The sequence below is a fragment of the Theropithecus gelada genome, chromosome 14 (genome assembly GCF_003255815.1).
Source record: "Theropithecus gelada isolate Dixy chromosome 14, Tgel_1.0, whole genome shotgun sequence".
Taxonomy (NCBI): Eukaryota; Metazoa; Chordata; class Mammalia; order Primates; family Cercopithecidae; genus Theropithecus; species Theropithecus gelada.
Window position 1 is genome coordinate 115,261,826 of NC_037682.1, and position 17,593 is coordinate 115,279,418.

At 36.9% G+C, this 17,593-nt stretch overlaps 1 protein-coding gene across 2 annotated transcripts; it reads right to left on the minus strand.

The window, feature by feature from the left end:
* Positions 1–545: 545 nt before the first annotated feature.
* On the minus strand, positions 546–3,387 carry TMEM225 (transmembrane protein 225). Of its 2 annotated transcripts, none has more exons than XM_025357892.1 (4): positions 2,982–3,387; positions 2,225–2,371; positions 1,714–1,848; positions 546–982 (listed from the first exon to the last, which is right to left on the minus strand). In XM_025357892.1, the coding sequence occupies exons 1-4, from the start codon at positions 3,160–3,162 to the stop codon at positions 756–758; spliced, it is 690 nt and encodes a 229-aa protein (XP_025213677.1). In that variant the 5' UTR covers positions 3,163–3,387; the 3' UTR covers positions 546–755. The 2 variants fall into 2 exon arrangements, with proteins under 2 accessions (XP_025213677.1, XP_025213678.1); XM_025357893.1 differs by having other exon boundaries at positions 3,132–3,378.
* Between the last annotated feature and the right edge of the window lie 14,206 nt (positions 3,388–17,593).

The window sequence follows — 17,593 nt, forward strand, 5'->3', positions numbered from 1 at the left end:
ACATTCTTACAATGGAATATTATTTAGCACCACAAAGTATGAACCACAAAAAGGCATGAAGGAACCAAGTTCTGCTTATATAGATAGATTCAGGAATTCTAAAATAATTAGAAGATTTATTTCAGCAATTTATTAAAATAAATACAACATGATCTCTACAGTGTAATAGTTACCAACTTTCACACATTTGAAAAGCTGGTCTATATAATTTTTATAGATGCATAAATTTGTAATGAAAATGTCAACATGAATGTGAATCATCAGCAATGCATTCTTAAAAGTGTTTTATGATAGGAAACAAGAGAGGGAAATGAAATTAGAGAAGTTTTTAGAGGAACATCAGTTATATCTATAAATTTAATTGAAAAACTTCTCCAGGAAATACTGTTTAAATTGTAAAAAGTTGGGTGATGTGTACATAGGTGTTTGATCATCGTTTTGTATTTCTTATGTATGTTTGAAATATTTCACAATACAATAAAACTATTATATATTATTATAAGTGTTTGTGATATATAGACTTAACAATACAGAAAGTATTATTTATGTTATAATATTTATTATATTAACAACAAATGTTGCAGAAGAAACTATTTGTTCAGCAGGCCAGGAGTTTTTAAAAAACCATCTTCCAGATCTTTTTACAAACCCCGACTATAATTCCAAATAGAGACAACATGGTTGGAGACACAGCACACACCCACAAAGCTTTTTCCGTAAAGATGGGAGTATACTGCAAGAAATAGATTGCCGAATCACAGAGCCCAGGTTACGCGACGTGTTTGAACTTGTTTGTTTAGGATGTCTTCCTTTGAGTTCACAGTGTGTGCACGGACAATGCTACGAGGCTTTGCAGCGTGTTCTGGTAATGAAATACCTTCGATAGAATTCTCAGATTCCTTACATTCTGTGTCGGATGTATGGATGTTCAGGCAGGTACAGCTACCGGTAGACAACTTGCACTCTAGGAGAGAGAGGATTCCTAGGGAAAAGAGATTCCAGGGAGTGGGATGAAGGGACAATGGAGAGTCAGAAGCAGTTTCCTCCAATTTGGCTGAAGACCCTGACCCAAAGCCCAGTGGATGGATCCCTTTTAACTACCCAAAGCCATCTGGGAGGTGAATGCTTTGGTGGAAGAAACTGGAAGTGTATGTACAATAGCTTAAATTCTGCTCAGCTTAAGAAAATTGAGGATTCTTTTTGAAAGAGAACATGCTTCTTTTTGGGTTAGGAAGTGTAATTACAAATGAATTTTAAAAGACTTCTTAGGAAAGGAGAGACTTAGGTTTTGGTAGATGGCCATCTAGCATCAGATATTCTCTCTGCCCTCAAACTGCCTTGACACTACACTATACTCCCAGGGTCACTGTTCCTCTCCATGGTGGCTGAGCATTCTGTCTCAGACACCCACCTTGGTCATGACTTTGATGGTTATCTCTACCCTAAAGTGGGGGAGGGTGTGAAAGGCAAAATAAAAAGTGGAGATGAGGAGCTACCCTCTGAGGCCAGGCACAGCAGACATCTCGCATAAGCCTGATCTCCCACTCTTCTTGGAAGAACTGTCATCAGAGAATGAATCCAGGTGAGCTGCAGCCTTTTAAAATGCAAGGTTTGGCACTTTTCCCTCTATTCCCCATCCCATCTTTTTAGCCTCCCCTCTTGTCAGGGATGGATTGGTTCTTAACACCCTTCAAGGGCCCTGGAGACACTCACCACAGACAGACAAGAAGAAAACGTTTAAGTAAGCAGTATTCATGATCCAGGTGATCCTATAACTAGAGAAGTGCACGAATTGGCCATGCTTCAGTTTATTGTGATATAGCATGAGTGCCCAGAGCAGAAGGATACCTGATGTCCAGACAAAAGGAAAAAAAAAGTCCCTTCTGAGGAACTTTGGCTCCTTGATGCAAGTCTTCATTCCATATACACTTGACTTCCCAACCTCCACCCGGTCCAACTGCACCTTGCCCAAAGACTGATCCTGTTCCTGCTTTTATGGTAGATCTAACTCAGAAGCTACAGATATATATATATATAAACACATATATAAACATATATAAATATATAAACATATATGAAAACATAAACATATATAAATATATAAACATATATATGTTTTTTTATATATAAACATATATATATATATATGTTTTCAGAGACTGCAGCCTGAACCCACCCATCAAAGTACACCTACAAGCCTGTGTTAGGGGAGCCAGGAAGTTACCTGAGAAGAAACTGAGGATGGCAGTGAAGAGTTGTAGAGATTTATTTTGAGGAATCAGATAGGTGAATTTCATACCCAGGATTAAGTTAAGGAGGAAGGAAAGGCCAAGGATCGACATCATCATAATCCTGACCACTTTCAGGTCATCTGTTGGAAAGCAAAAGCTGTTTTGAGAGTACAGATATTTCTTCTAGACTCATTTCTACATGGGGTCCAGAAATCTCTAGGTGAAAATTGGAGTAGGGTGAAAGATTTGATTAAACAATAAGAAAGAAGTTGCAAAATAACAAAGAAGCAAGGGAACCTTAAGCTGAATAAGAGAACCAGAAACAATTGTTCTCTATCCTGGTGTCTCTCTATGTGTCTTTCTCTTCTATCATTTTCTTCAAACTCATTTCTTGTTAAATACCCTAATTCACCCTATCATCTAGTGGCAATACAGACAATTTAATGCCAGTTACCTTTCTTTCTTACCCACATGTCTAGTTGTGTGGATCACCCTGCTGCTACTGCTGAGACTTCTCAAATGCCCAGCAGTTAAGGCTGTGAACATATAAACTTTTCTCCAGAACACCTAAATGGTGAGATTTTGGAATCTGCCTTGACTGCATTGACTATGGAAGGAAGAACACTGCAACTTGAGAAGCTGCACCAGAAAATAATGGGTACATTAGTGAGATTAATGCAAGTTAAGGAAAGCAAAGTTAAGGACACACCCTTCCTTTCCACCCATCTCTTTCTAGAGTACAGTTCTGACCTTCTGGCCAAACAGCAGGGCAACATGTCATCCATGGACTGTGGTTTATCTTGATTCCTTCATCTTCTGAAATCAATTCAACCCATTCATCTAAGGTGACTCCTATCACCGTTAAGACTACGACCCAGGAGGACAAAAGTATGTTCATACCCTGGATACTTCTTTTTGAAACATGCACCATTGTGAGTGAAAATTTCTAGCTGGAACCACCACCACTATTTCGTAGATCTCTTCCTTGACTTGATTAGTTACAGGAAGGGTGATATCTGAACTTTCAGTGGTTGCTGAGGCATTGGCAGCAGTAGAAGTTGAAGTAGTCTATAAAACAGAGAAGATAGATAACTCCCACCCTTCCCCACTTCTGTATCTATCAGGGACAGCCTGCTGTCAGGACTGCCAACTGCCATGGAATCATCTATTGGTTTGACCCTTGACCCTGGGGCCTAGTTGAGTGAAAGAACCAAGGGGCCCAGAAGTCCTGAGAGAGCTATCAGATATAGAGATCTGACATCACATGTAGAGAGAGCTGTCAGATACAGGAATCATTAGAGGCCTTGAATGAAGTTAGACGTGAATGACTAAAGAGGTCCACTTTAGGAGTTAGAATTACATGCTCCAAGATTAGTTACCATTTGGCAGGGGTCAGTGAAGAGGAAAAGGATTTCAAGATCATTGAAATAAACAGTTAGCTAGCTAGTATCACAACAGGGAATGACCATTCAAAATTTAAGATGTTTGAAGAAATGTGTTTTCCTATTGTGAGGTCCCAGCAACATTTAGTTAGGCAGTCATCCAGGAAATAAACCATCATCCTGAAACCAAACTACTGGCTTGATACACTGAGCTGTTATAGCCCAATATCATTTATAAGGCGTGGGCAATCATTTCTTGTCACGATTGCCTCTGTAACTTGGAATATAAAACATTTTTGGATTCCTTGAGTAGGCATCAGAGTCAAGAGCTAGAGGACTTCTGCTGCAATCAAAAAAAAAAAGTGTTTTACACAACTAAGATGAACTTCATTTCCAAAGGCTCACTCTGCTTATTTTCTGACCTCAATGCAGGCGACTTTCCTTGGGTCAAAATAGACTTTTTTTTTATTACCTCAAACATGTCAAGCTGTCTTTCTTCTAGATCTCTCTACACATCGTTGTATACTTTATTATTATTATTCAACTTTTTCATTTTTAAGCACAATACTCAACAATATACTTAATCTTATGAGGGAGGCTTTAGGGTTAAGAAAATGGTCTAAGGATCCTGGTTGTAAATTGTGGCTGTACCACTCATTAGTTGTGTGGTCTTAGAGATAATAATGCTTCCTACTGCCTAGGGATTTTGTAAAGATTAAATACATTTAGAGACATAAAGCACTTGAAAGAGTTCTTGGCACATAGTATATGATCTGTCAACAATTACCATAGTATTAATTTGGGTTTTCTGGGAAAAGTTTCTGAGGCAGGAATTTGTATCCAGGGAGTTTTTGTGAAGCACTTTCGGGAACCACACCTGTAATTGTTTAAGTGAAGCAGTTTTGAGCAGAAGTTGAACTGAAAGGTGGTTGCAAGAGAAGAAGCCCTGGCTGACTCCACCAGGTGCTCTGGCTCTGGGGTGGTCCTTCAGAGTCATCTTTTAAAGAGGCAAGAATGCCTAGCCTTTACACTGAGCATCTGGCTGCCCCTAGGGTATTATTTCCCTTCTTTCTCAAGAGATATTCCTAAATCTCCTAGAAACTGCAAGCCACAGCAGCTAACACTTCTGGTAGCTGTGGGGATGAACTCCCACCCTTCACCAATCCCATATCAGGGTCAGTTTGTTGTTAGGGTTGCCCCAGCTGCCATGAGATTAACTATTGGTTTGACCCTTGACCGTGGGGCCTAGGGGAGTTGGGGTACCAAGAGGGTATATAGGCAACTCCAATTATGCTCTTTCATGTTGATCATTTTATTTCTATGCTGTCGATTCTTAAGAGTAGAATGCCTGTGCTGAAAGGCTTTTGTCTCATTTTGGTTTTAACTGGTAGTGGCAGTAAAGATTCAAAGATGTAGCCAAATTAGAGAAAGAGATAGGATGTGAAGGACGAGTAAGATACAGGTCAAAAAAGAAATCAAGTTTTTAGCTAGGGAGAACTAGTGAAATATACCATTCCAGCTGCCATTCCATCTGCTATTCCAGCTAATCAAAGATGCCATATAGTAAGATCTAAAATATGGGAGGAAGTGCAAACAGGGTGAGGAAGAACTTGGTAAGCACTGGTCTGGTTAAGCTGAAGGAGTTTACAACAGGCAATAGGCAGAAAAAATTTAATTCTGGAACTGACAAAAGATTAGAGGGTTATCAACCTTGGATGAGATTGGGTGTATTCAGGGGGTAATAGACAAGGGGTTATCAGACTTGGGATAACAATTGAAACCTAGATGTGCATGTCACCGTGCAGAAGTGTCACACAGAATGTGACAAGGGATAGAAAAGGAAAGGCCACTGGATTTGGCAATTAGAACGTCATTGGTGATTTTGGCCATAACATTTTCAGTAGAATAATGAGAGAAGTGGTAGGACAGTTTTTTTTTTTTTCTTTTAACAGGTGACAAGAGCAAATAAATAATGAAAAAGGGAAAAAGAAAAATAGAATTGTAGCTTAAAGGGAAATGTGCAATTTTGAAAATAAATTAAACAGTAGTATAATGAATTTCCATGTATCCTTCATCCAGTTTCAAAGTTCATCCTCTGAATTATTCTGAACCAAATCCTGACATAATTTTATGTTTAAATATTTGTTTATGTCACTAGAAGATGAGGATTGATTTTTATTTTTTTGCTGTAGATTTACGTACTCTCTCTCTGTTTCTTCTTAATATGGTTTATTAGAGGATTATCAGTTTTGTTGGTCTTTTCAAGGTTCATTTATTTAGGTATTTATCCATTTGAAAATATTATTTTCAAGATCATATTTCATTATTTTGAGCTATTATTTTAATTATTTTCCTTTTGTTTTTGCTTGTATCCCTTAAACTTCTTAAAATAGTTTTAAATTCTTTAGTATGTGTAGACTTAAGACCATATATTTTTCTCTAGGCACTGAGTTTGCTATATCTCATACATTTCCTATAACTTTTTTACTATTTTGCTTCTTATTAGACAGTTTTTAATTTTAGGTTTGATTTCACCAAGAATTCAGGGATTGTCTAGGAAAATCTCTTAATTACCAAGCAGCTATCAATTTTAGGTCACTGTTTAAATTGTTTTTTCTTTGTTAAAAATAAATTATAATAAATATACACCTTGCCGGGCATGGTGGTTACACCTGTAATCCCAGCACTTTGGGAGGCCAAGGCGGGCAGATCACCTGAGGTTGGGAATTTGAGACCAGCCTGGCCAACATGGTAAAGCCCCGTCTCTAATAAAAATACAAAAATTAGCTGGATGTGGTGGCACACGCCTATAATACCAGCTACTCAGGAGGCTGAGGCAGGAGAATCACTTGAACCCACGAGGCGGAGGTTGTAGTGAGCCGGAGGTTGTAGTGAGCTGAAGGTTGTAGTGAGCCGAGATTGTGCCATTGCACTCCAGCCTAGGCAACAGAGCAAGACTCTATCTCAAATAAATAAATAAATACATACACTGAAAAATTTACTTTTTGAATTTGTCAAGGTTTCCTTTGTGGTTGAGCACATGATTAATTTTCATATTCCATCAGCAAACAAAAAGGTAAAATTCTTACACCAATAATGAAATTTATGTATGATGGAAGGTTATATAAATCAGCTCGTTTGTTGATTAGTTTAATTGTTCTATGCTTTAATCTGCTAGGATATGTCTTATTTTGAAATAGCTGTGTTGACATCTGTCTTTATGGCTATATAGTTTGATTAGATCTTCTATTCTGTTGCATTTTTGTATTGCTTATAATTTGTATATATAAAGTCTCATGGTTTTGGTATGTTAATTTTATTCCCACTGAATTCCTACCAAATTCTTGTTATTCTCTTATTGAAAACCATTTTTTTATATTCTCTTAGGTTTTCAAGTTATGATTTTATATGTTCTTAACAGAGATTTATTTTTACCTCCTTCTTTATAATTTTTATGCCTTTAATTGTTTCTGCTTGGTTCTTTGATTTGTCAGAGACTTGTATTACAAGGTCAAACAGTAGTGAAAATAGTAGGTTTCTTCGTCCTTGTCCTACCTTAATTGAAACGATGTTTCTCCATTATACAATATATGTTATATTTTTTAAGAAAGTAGACATTGATCCCTATCTCATCAATTTAAAAAAACAAATTAGGTGTTGAATTTTGTTAAATGATTTTTTGGTGTCTATGGAGAAGAATGTGTAATTTCAACTTAGATCTATTAAGATGATGAATTATATTAATGGATTTCCTAATATTCTGTAATTCTTCCATTCTTGTAATAAACCTCACTTGGTTATACATATTATTTTTAAATGTTCAATGAACTTCGGTTTTGGTACTTTTGCCCTGGTGGGTAGAGTGAGGTAAATTTTTAGGGATGGACAATCAATATCAGATTTTAAATCAATGTTATGTTCATTCCAACAAGGAAATATGGAAATGTTCTTTCATTTCCAATGCTCAGTAACAGTTTGCAGCATTGGACTTACTAGCTCTTAGAGTTGTGGTAGAACTCCTTTGCAAAATCCTCTGTGCCTATGCTTTTATGCATTGTAGCTCATTGGCAACTTTTCCCCATTTCTTTTATGGAAAATTATGTGTTTAAACTCTCTATCTATAGGGGTCATTTTTTATTTAAAAATTTCAATTTTTTATCTTAGTTCTGTTAGTTTCTGTTTTATACCTACATAATTTAGCTTACCTATTTTTCTTCTGAGTTTTTAAAAAATAAACTGTTTAATAGACTTTGGCAATATGTTTTCTAAAATCATGTTCATTTAGGTATAATTTACTAATAATAAAGTCCACCCTTTAAAAGTGTACAGATAGATGAGATTTTGATAAGTGTGTGCATTTATGTAACCACTATAATGTTTAACACATAGAACATGTCTGTCATCCCAAGACATTTCTTCATGCTCTTTGGTGGTCAGCCTCTTCTCCCACCCCTACCTTCCGGGAAACATTGACCTGATTTCTGTTTTTATAGGTTTGCCTTTTCTAGAATGTGATATAAATTGAAATCATGCAAAATATAGACATTTTGATCATCCACTTTGACTTAGCAAAATACGTACTTTCCAGATGCATTCACTTTGTTGGGTATATGGGTAGTACATTCCTTTTTATTACTGAATGGAATTTCATTGGATGATTATTACCACAATTTGTTTATTATTCTCCTTCAAGTGGAAATTTTGGCTTTTCCAATTTTTGACTATCTTGAATCAAGGTGTTATAAATATTAGCATGTAGGTCTTTGTATGGGCATTTGTTTTCATTTTACCTGGGTAAATACCTAAAAATAAGATTGTATAGTATGTGTATTTGTAGCTTTACAAGAAAGTGTTAAACTGTTTTCCAAAGTGGCTGTACCATTTGGTATTCTCTACAGCAATGTTTGAGTTTTCCCCTTGCTTCGTATCCTCATCAGCACTCAATATTGTTAGCCATTTCAATTTCAGCTATTCTCATAGATTTGAGAGTTGATTTGTGGTATCTCACATTTTGGTTTTGATTTGTATTCTCCTTATGGCTGATGTCATAAAAAATGTTTTTACGTGCAAATTCATCATCTTACATACATTTTCTGGTAAAGTGTGTGTTAAAATGTTTTGCTTAATTTTTGAAATATTTGTTATTTTATTGTCGTAACCTGGACCTTTTCTTTGTTCAAAGTGTTTTTATATCTGAAATTATTTGTTTAATTAAAAAAATTTATGTTGGTTGTGTGTTATAGTTTTTCTCTGCTTTATTGGCTATTGCTAACATGTATGCGTGTATGTGTATGCATGTATGTGTACATTCTATCATTTGCTCAGAATTTTTTATTTTCATTTTCTGTTTTGAAAATTATAGTATCTTTTTATGGATGCTATATTTTGTCTTTTTATGGATGTTAAATTTATTTATTTATTTATTTGCAACAATAGAGGCAACCCAATGAAGGAGGTGGAAGAGGAATTTGTGTGGTTCTTCAAATTCTCAGTTCAACAGGACAAGGGTCCTATTGAAACATGATTCAGACACTTTGTTTTTTTCTATCACATTCCAGACTCCATGTGACTCATTAAACTTCCTAGGTCCCTACCTTTTCTCTAGCAAAGCACCTTTTTGGAACTCTGGTCCTTTGAACTTTACCAGTAACTTCCTCTTGTTTTTCCAGTAGCCAGTACTCAGACCTGTCATATCTCAGACATCCTGTTAGTATTGCATACTCAGAAATGGCTCCTTACTTGCTGATGGGGAACCCTAGCTGCTGTCATCTGTGTTTTACAAAGATGATTGGTTATTGAGGGGGCAACGCTAGCAACAAGAGGCAAAGTGCTATACCATTGGTGTACTAAGTTACAGTAAGCTACAAAAAGTAACAGAAACAGGCCGGGCGCGGTGGCTCAAGCCTGTAATCCCAGCACTTTGGGAGGCCGAGACGGGTGGATCACGAGGTCAGGAGATCGAGACCATCCTGGCTAACACGGTGAAACCCTGTCTCTACTAAAAAAATACAAAAAACTAGCCGGGCGAGGTGGCGGGCGCCTGTAGTCCCAGCTACTCGGGAGGCTGAGGCAGGAGAATGGCGTGAACCTGGGAGGCGGAGCTTGCAGTGAGCTGAGATCTGGCCACTGCACTCCAGCCTGGGCGACAGAGCGAGACTCTGTCTCAAAAAAAAAAAAAAAAAAAAAGTAACAGAAACATTGTAGAATGTGATATAAATTGAAATCATGCAAAATATAGACATTTTGATAATCTACTTTGACTTGGCAAAATATGTACTTTTAGCAAAATACGTACTTAGCAAAATACGTATTGCCAAACTTTATTCAGTAATATATAAATGTAACCAGTCAGTGACCCTACATCCACTGGAGTCTATAGAATACACTCTAGACCTAACACTAGGCTTCCCAGGATTGGTGAAGAGAAAACTGAAGGCAAACATTTTTACAAAAAGAGTTTATAATCCACTTCAGCAATCACAGTCTTGGATTCAGCATTCTGCCTTATTTGATGTACTTCTTCCTATTGCCCATATTGAGTCCTTTCAATTTCTGCTCAGAGTGATCTAAGAACTCAAAACTGAATGATACAGTTTTCTCTTGCCAGGGCAGCAATAAATGTAGCTTTGTTTTAGACTTATTTGATGTCCTTTTTTTGTTTCTTTCTGACAAGATCTCAGCAGCGTTCAGCTCTCACAGCAGTAGGCTGATTAATAAGGAGAATTCTTCGTGACCTCCAAAAGAATTATTCACACTTTCGTCCCTCTAGAGAGCTGTTTGTTGTGTTTCTGCCTTAGAGACACCAGATGGCTGCGTAAGGAGTGGATGTGTGATATACACATATTTGACAAAGAACTAGTATCCAGGATATATGGCGAATTGCTATAAATAAATATGAGAAAGGCTGCTCAAGAGAAAATGGATAAAACACATGAACAAGACATGTCACAAAAAGAGTATCCAAATGTTCAATATACAAATGCTCATCCTTATATATCATAAACAAATGGAAGATAGTGCAGAAATGCTGAGCAGGTTAGTGGGAAATGGACTCAAGATGAAGAATTATGAAAAAAGACTCATGCCTGTAATCCCAGCACTTTGGGAGGCCGAGGTGGGCAGATCACGAGGTCAAGAGATCAAGACCATCCTGGCCAACATGGTGAAACCCCGTCTCTACTAAAAATACAAAAATTAGCTGGGTGTGGTGGCATGTGCCTGTAGTCCCAGCTACTCTGGAGGCTGAGGCAGGAGAATCGCTTGAATCCAGGAGGATTGGAAGTTGCAGTGAGCCGAGATCACACCACTGAACTCCAGCCTGGTGACAGAGTGAGACTCTGTCTCAATAAAAAAAGAAAAGAAAAAAAAAAAAAAAGAAAGACTTGATTTATGTTTCATAGCAATTTTAAGAGCTTTGGAAATATAGTTTTCCATAAGATACATCTATAAACAGTTTTAGTGAATGTAAAATATTTCCATACCTATCTTATGTCTGTTCTTTTCAGATAAAATTGAACTCAGATAAAATTCTTTTTAAGAAATATGCTTAGTATCTCATTGTATCAGTGTAGAATTAATTCTTCGTGATAGGTAAATGATCAGAGAAACATTAAAGAGAAACCTTTTTAAAAGTATGTGTGGATCAATGTAAAGAGTGTTAAAAAGTAGTTTTAAAAGGGCTTGCATTCTAGTTTCCATTCTGCCACTAACTAGCAATTTTTGTTAATGGAAAAGTAACTGTATTCTTTGAGCTTTAACTTAAAATGACATGGTTTTATCTGATCTTTCTGGCTCTCTCTAGCTGTAGCTTTGTATGCTATCATTATTTGAAGTCATATGGGACATTACGTCTCTACTGAAAGGAGAATAATACAGTCTGTGTCTTAATTCAGGGTTTAGGGTTTGCATGGCTGAAATCAGGCCAGAGACTAGGCTAGTACTCTCTTTTCTGCTAATACAGGATACCATCTATGTTTTTTAATATTGGAGAAAGAAATCTAATCCTTTATTCTACCATGCTTAATGAGGTCACATTTTTGAATAGAGACAGGACTTCAGTAAATATACTACTTACCACTGAATGTCTTCTTTCTTTTCTTCTGTTTCACACTGCGCATATTTTCTGAAATTATTTTTCACATGATTTTAACATGTTTTGCTTGTAGGTGTATTTTTCCTATATCATGAACTCTTCAAAGGCATTTTTTCCCCCATAGTTGTATCCCTAGTGCCTGAAACAGCACCTATCATGCATTAGACAAGATTCACTGAGCAGATAAATTTTCACTGCTGTAACACTCACTAGATATCCTACTATCCATCTTTCTCAGCCCCCTAAATGCAATAGATGGGTATACTTATGAGTTAATTGAAGCAGTGTCTCAAATGTCTGACCTATGGTGTTAGAAAAATGGGAAGGAAGGCTTCACTGTTTACATTCTTCATCCTTACTCTGAGAAATAGGATCTAGTATTTAAATAGTCACTAGAGCAATTTATGTTCTAATTTGATGTCTCCACTCCTCAGTTATTAATATAAATGCTTTCTTTTAGCTATTTTGTCTTCTTTCTCATATCTCCACATATTTAGTGTGATTTCCTACTTTTATTTTGTTTTCTTGAGGGTTGAGATACTCTGGGTTTTCTTTCCCAGGTTATCCTTCCAGATGAAATGTAGATGAGAACTCAAAGGTGGTAAAATCATCTGTAACCACAGCCTTGCATTACAATGAAGTTTGATTCCCTTCTACCTCTCTAAGTGAAGGAGCTGAAGACAGAGTTCCTAAGAAGGCAATTTTTTTAAATTTATGATGAGTTAGCAACAGACAAAGATAAGAAAATATCTTTATTGAAAAAGGTGAGGCGAGGCCAAAATTGTGAGAAATTGAAAGGACTTAGAATTATTATTGAAAACAAAAGAAAAAAGGAAGAATAGACAACAGCAATATGCAAAAATATTTAGGAAAAAATCCATAAATTATACCATTCTACCACAGCAACTAATTTCCTTTGGCGTATTATTTTCCAGGTTCTGTTTATATGCACACATGTTCTACATGGTTTCAATCAAAACATTCTTATTATATGTAACTGGTAGTGTGAACAGTTAGAAACAGACTTTAAAATTATAATTTTAATAAATGCATACACTGTCTATTGTATCAATATACAAAAGTATGTGATAACAAAGTTGGGTGTAGATGTGTGCACCCGTAGTCCTAGTAACTTGGGAGAAGGAGGTGGGAGGGTGAGACAAGAAGATGACTTGAGCCCAGGAGGTTGAAGCTTTAGTATGCTATAATCACACCTGTGAATAGCCACTACACTTCAGTATGGGCAACCTAGTGAGACCTTGTTTCTAAAAAAGAAAAATTGTGTCTAAACATTTTCCAGTAGTGTGTAGGTGTTTTTCATAGATTGTACTGACACCTACCTTGAAAAATGGGATGGAGTTAGAGGAAGTAGGTGGTTCACATATCTGATCCCCTCACCACTCCCTCCTTCAGAAGCTACCCAGCAAGCACTATTAATAGCAGCAAACATATATGAAACCCTTTATGTTTTGGAAAATACTTCTGTATCTATTTCTTACTTGATCTTTAAAAGAACGTGCAACATTCAAATAGAGGATCTGTTGGTAGTATTATATATCTAGCTTATCAATATTGAAACCTTTGTGAAAACAGGCACAAAATCAGTGGAACAGAGTAGAGAACTCGGAAATTAATCCACGTATGTACAGCTAACTGATTTTTAACAAAGGCACCAAAAACATACATTGGAAAAAGGACACTTTCTTCAATTAACAATGCTGAGAAAGCTGAATATTCATATGCAGAAGAATGAAATGAGATATATTCTTACTATATATACAAATAAACTCAAGAGGGATTAAAGACTTCCACGTTAGACCTCAAACTGCAAAACTACTAGAAGAAAACATAGGAAAAGTGCTTTAGGACATTGGTCTGGGCAAAGGTTTTATGGGTAAGACTTCAAAAGCACAGGAAACAAAAATAAAAATAGATAAATGGGGCTATATTAAACTGAAAAGCTTCTGCACAGCACTAGAAGCAGTCAGCAGAGTGAAGCGATAACCTGTAAAGTGGGAAAAATATTTGCAAACTATTCATCTGACAAGAGACTCAACAACAAAAAGTTAAACAACCTCATTAAAAAGTGGACAATGGAACTGAATAGACATTTCTCAAAAGAAGACATATTAATGGCCAACAAACATAAAAAATGCTCAAGATTTATGAGAATCATCCGGATAATACAAATTAAAACCACAATGAAATATTGCTTCATCCCAGTTAGAATGGCTATTAAAACAAAGACAAGAAATAACAAATGCTAGTGAGGATGCAGAGAAAAGGGAACTCTTATACACGGTTGGTAGAAATGTGAATTAGTACAGCCATTGTGGATAACAGTATGGAGGTTCCTTGGTAAACTACAAACAGAACTACCATGTGATCCAACAATCCCACTACCGGGTATATATCCAAAGGAAAAGAGAGAAGTATGTCAAAGAGGGATCTAAACTTCAATGTTTATTGTAGCACTATTCATAATCAAGATACAGAATCAATCTACGTGTCCATCAATAGGTGGATAAATAAGAAAATGTGATATCTATGTGTATATATATGTGTGTGTGTGTACACACACAGTACACATGCACGCACACACCCACACGGAATACTATTCAGCCATAAAAAGAATAAAATCCTGTCATCCACAATAACTTGGATGTGTCTGGAGAATGTTATGTTAGGCAAAGTAAGTCAGGCACAGAAAGATAAATAGCACATGTTTTCACTCGCGTGTTGGAACTAAAAAGACTTATTTTGAGCCCGTGGAAGTAGAGTAGAATTATGGGTATTAGAGGCTGGGAAGAGTAAGGGGAAGGGGAGGATGGAGGGAGGTCCGTCCATGGATACAAAATTACAGCTGGATAGAAGGCATGATTCTAGTGTTCTGTAGTATGGTAGGGTGGATACGGTTGCATGTAATTTAGTGTATATTTGCAGAAAGCTAGAAGAGAGAACTGTGAATGTTCACAACACAAAGAATGATAAATGTTTGAGGAAACAGATATACTAATTACTCTGATTTGAGCATTATACATTGTATAGACATATAGAAATATCACTCTGTACCCCATAAATTATTTCATGTCAACTAAAAATAAAAAGGAAAAAAAAGTAAGAAAACCTTGGCTTAGAGAGGTGAGATAACTTGTGAAAAGACCACATGCTACTAGTTAATAGCAGAAATGGATCTTAATAAGTTTGGAAAATGAGAAGCCTGTGTGTGCATTCATTTTCTCTCTCCCTCTGACTCTCTCTGTGTATCTGCTCCATCCAGATATTTAGTTATTAGATGAGTAGGGTCCACAAGAGAAAAGTACAACATGAATCATAAATCATGTCGGCCTTATGACAGATAATTGGGAAAAGTCCAGGGATGATTTTTAAAAACTGGAATCCACTTGGGACTGTATATACATGTGCAAATGTTGTTCCACCTGTAGGGATCTTCAAAAGTAGAAACTATAATATTGTAGCATTAATGATTACAGGATTCACTTGAAAATAATTGAACATAGTCCCAACTGGGGCAATTAAAACTTTTTATAAACAACATAAGCTCTGGAGACCAAGAAGGAAAGTGGAATGATTACTAATCTAAATAAGCCAATGTCACTTAGCAGCCGGATTAGGTAGCTACGATCCAAACAATAATTACAAGATCAGGAAAGTCTCATAATAAACTTTTGTCTATCAGGATTGGGATTTCATGAGCAAATCGTTTATTTGATTGTTTCCTAGGACTGTCACCTGGGTACTTGTTTTCTTTTACAGTCATGCATGGCCTAATAACATTTTGGTCAATGATGGAATACATCTATGACAGTGGTTCCATAAGATTATAATACTGTATTTTTACCATATCTTTTCTATGTTCAGATATGTTTAGGCACATAAATACTTGCTATTGTGTTATAATTGCCTGAAGCACTCAGTACAGTAACATGCTGTACAGGTTTGCAGTTCGGGAGCAATAGGGTATACCATATAGCCTGGGTGTGTAGTAGGTTTTACCATCTAGGTTTGGGTAAATACATTCTATGATGTCCACACAGCCACAAAATTGCCTAAATACTCGTTTCTCAGAATGTATCACCATTATTAAGCAATGCATGGCTGTATTTTAAAGTGAAAGCATGTGTCTACCTGCCTCTACTCCACCAGAAATACTCTTTGGCTTGGAGTTGAGAGGCCGTATGCTGGCAGCCCTCACTATCTGAGGCCTTGTTAGTCTGATTCATGGCCAAGAAATGTGTTTCCAAGGCAGTACTATCTCCTGCTCTGTGTAGCTGAAACAGCTGTTCCTGACATCTTTCTGAAGGGAAAGGCACAAAAGGGACACTGTGATACCTGGGGGAACATATATAAGAATGTGAAGTTTCTCATCCACTTGTTGGGCCTTAGTGAAGCTAATGCTTGTGTTAATGAGTGAACAATATCTGTGCAGTATGATTATGGTATATGACCATACTACCACTCAGATAGTTTTTCATGGCACTTGGAGTCCCTATTCTTTTCTTCATCAGGATACCTTCCCAAGGTGTAGGCATATGTCATTAGGACAGGATTCCTTGGTGTGCAGAAGTGGACGATGGCATTTTGCTGCACTACAGGATTTCTTGACTACATAAATCTCTGGAATGCTTATTCAAATTGAAGATTCCTATTCCCAACCACATACTTGCAGAATCAGAGCTTTGGGGGCTGGGAGGAGGAGCTCTTTTTGTTTTTTTTTTTTACCAGGTGCTCTGCATGACTGTTTTTAGCACACTAACATTTAAGAATCTTTTCCAGAGATAGCACAGATAGCCTGCCACCTAACGATGTTGGGACATGTTGCGGTACTTCGTTTTTGGAGATGTTCCTTATATTTTTAGACCCTTTATACAGTGGTCAGGTTCTTTGAGGAAGGAATCCACAAGCTCAGGAATTCTGAATCTAGGGATCTTTTGGCTTCTGGGGCTTCTCTTCAAGAATCATTCATATATGTATGCAAACTTTTGAGTTTTATGCATTATTTTTGGAGATAAGAATGACAGAAAGATTTGGAGATATTTCGCTAGCAAGGTGTGCTAGCTTTGTTCTCAGATGGAGCCTTTGCCCCAAATCTGTGTTTCCTTCTCAAATTTCATAGTGTGTGCAAAGTCACCTAGAAGGACAATAAAACTCCTCTTTATGCATCTCCAAATATAAGTAGCCAACTTCCGGTTTGCTTTTCTCTTGGGGCAGCAAGGCATGGACTCTTGGGTGAAGGACTCCTAGATTTGCTTCTTGGGTCTGCCGTTTATTAGCTGTGCTGCCTTGAGCAAATATAATGGTCACTCTGGACTCTGGTAGTCTCACCAGTGAAGTGGAACTAAATGATTACCTAATTGAATGGTTACTGCCACTCATGGGATCATGTTTATAAAATGCCTGGATCAGTACTCAACAAATATCAGTTTCTTTTGCCATTTCTTCCTCTCTGTGTGTGTGTGTGTTTGCATAAGTGGGCCTGTAGACAGGTGAGCAGGTCAGACATACATAGACATGTCAGGTGATAGAGTGAAGGCCATCTTTAAGATCCCATTTTCATCAAAACCAGGATTTCTTGAAAAATTCAAAAGGAGAGAAAGCAGGAACTTGATTTGCTGAGTTTGACCTAGTAAAAGAAGCCATATTCACCCTTAGGAAGGTGAGAACAGTATGGAGGCTTTCACTGAGATCTGACTGGGCCATGTTTCTTTGCGTTTTCATGGTACTTGAGGGAAGTCGAAACAAATTTAATTTTCGTATACATCTCTGGAAAATATTGCTACGCCATTAGCATTTCTTGGATAAAACCTCCAGCAATGTACAGTGCAGGAGACCAAAAGCAAGGCGTCTTTGCTCCACCTACCCTTGGC

Coding starts and splice junctions, on each gene's coding strand:
- TMEM225 (XM_025357892.1), bottom strand. CDS start 3,162: ATGGTGCATGTTTCAAAAAGAAGTATCCAGGGTATGAACATACTTTTG. Junction 1,849..2,224: donor CATCCTCAGTTTCTTCTCAG/GTAACTTCCTGG, acceptor TCTGGACATCAG/GTATCCTTCTGCTCTGGGCA. Junction 983..1,713: donor TTTCTTCTTGTCTGTCTGTG/GTGAGTGTCTCC, acceptor TCTTTTCCCTAG/GAATCCTCTCTCTCCTAGAG.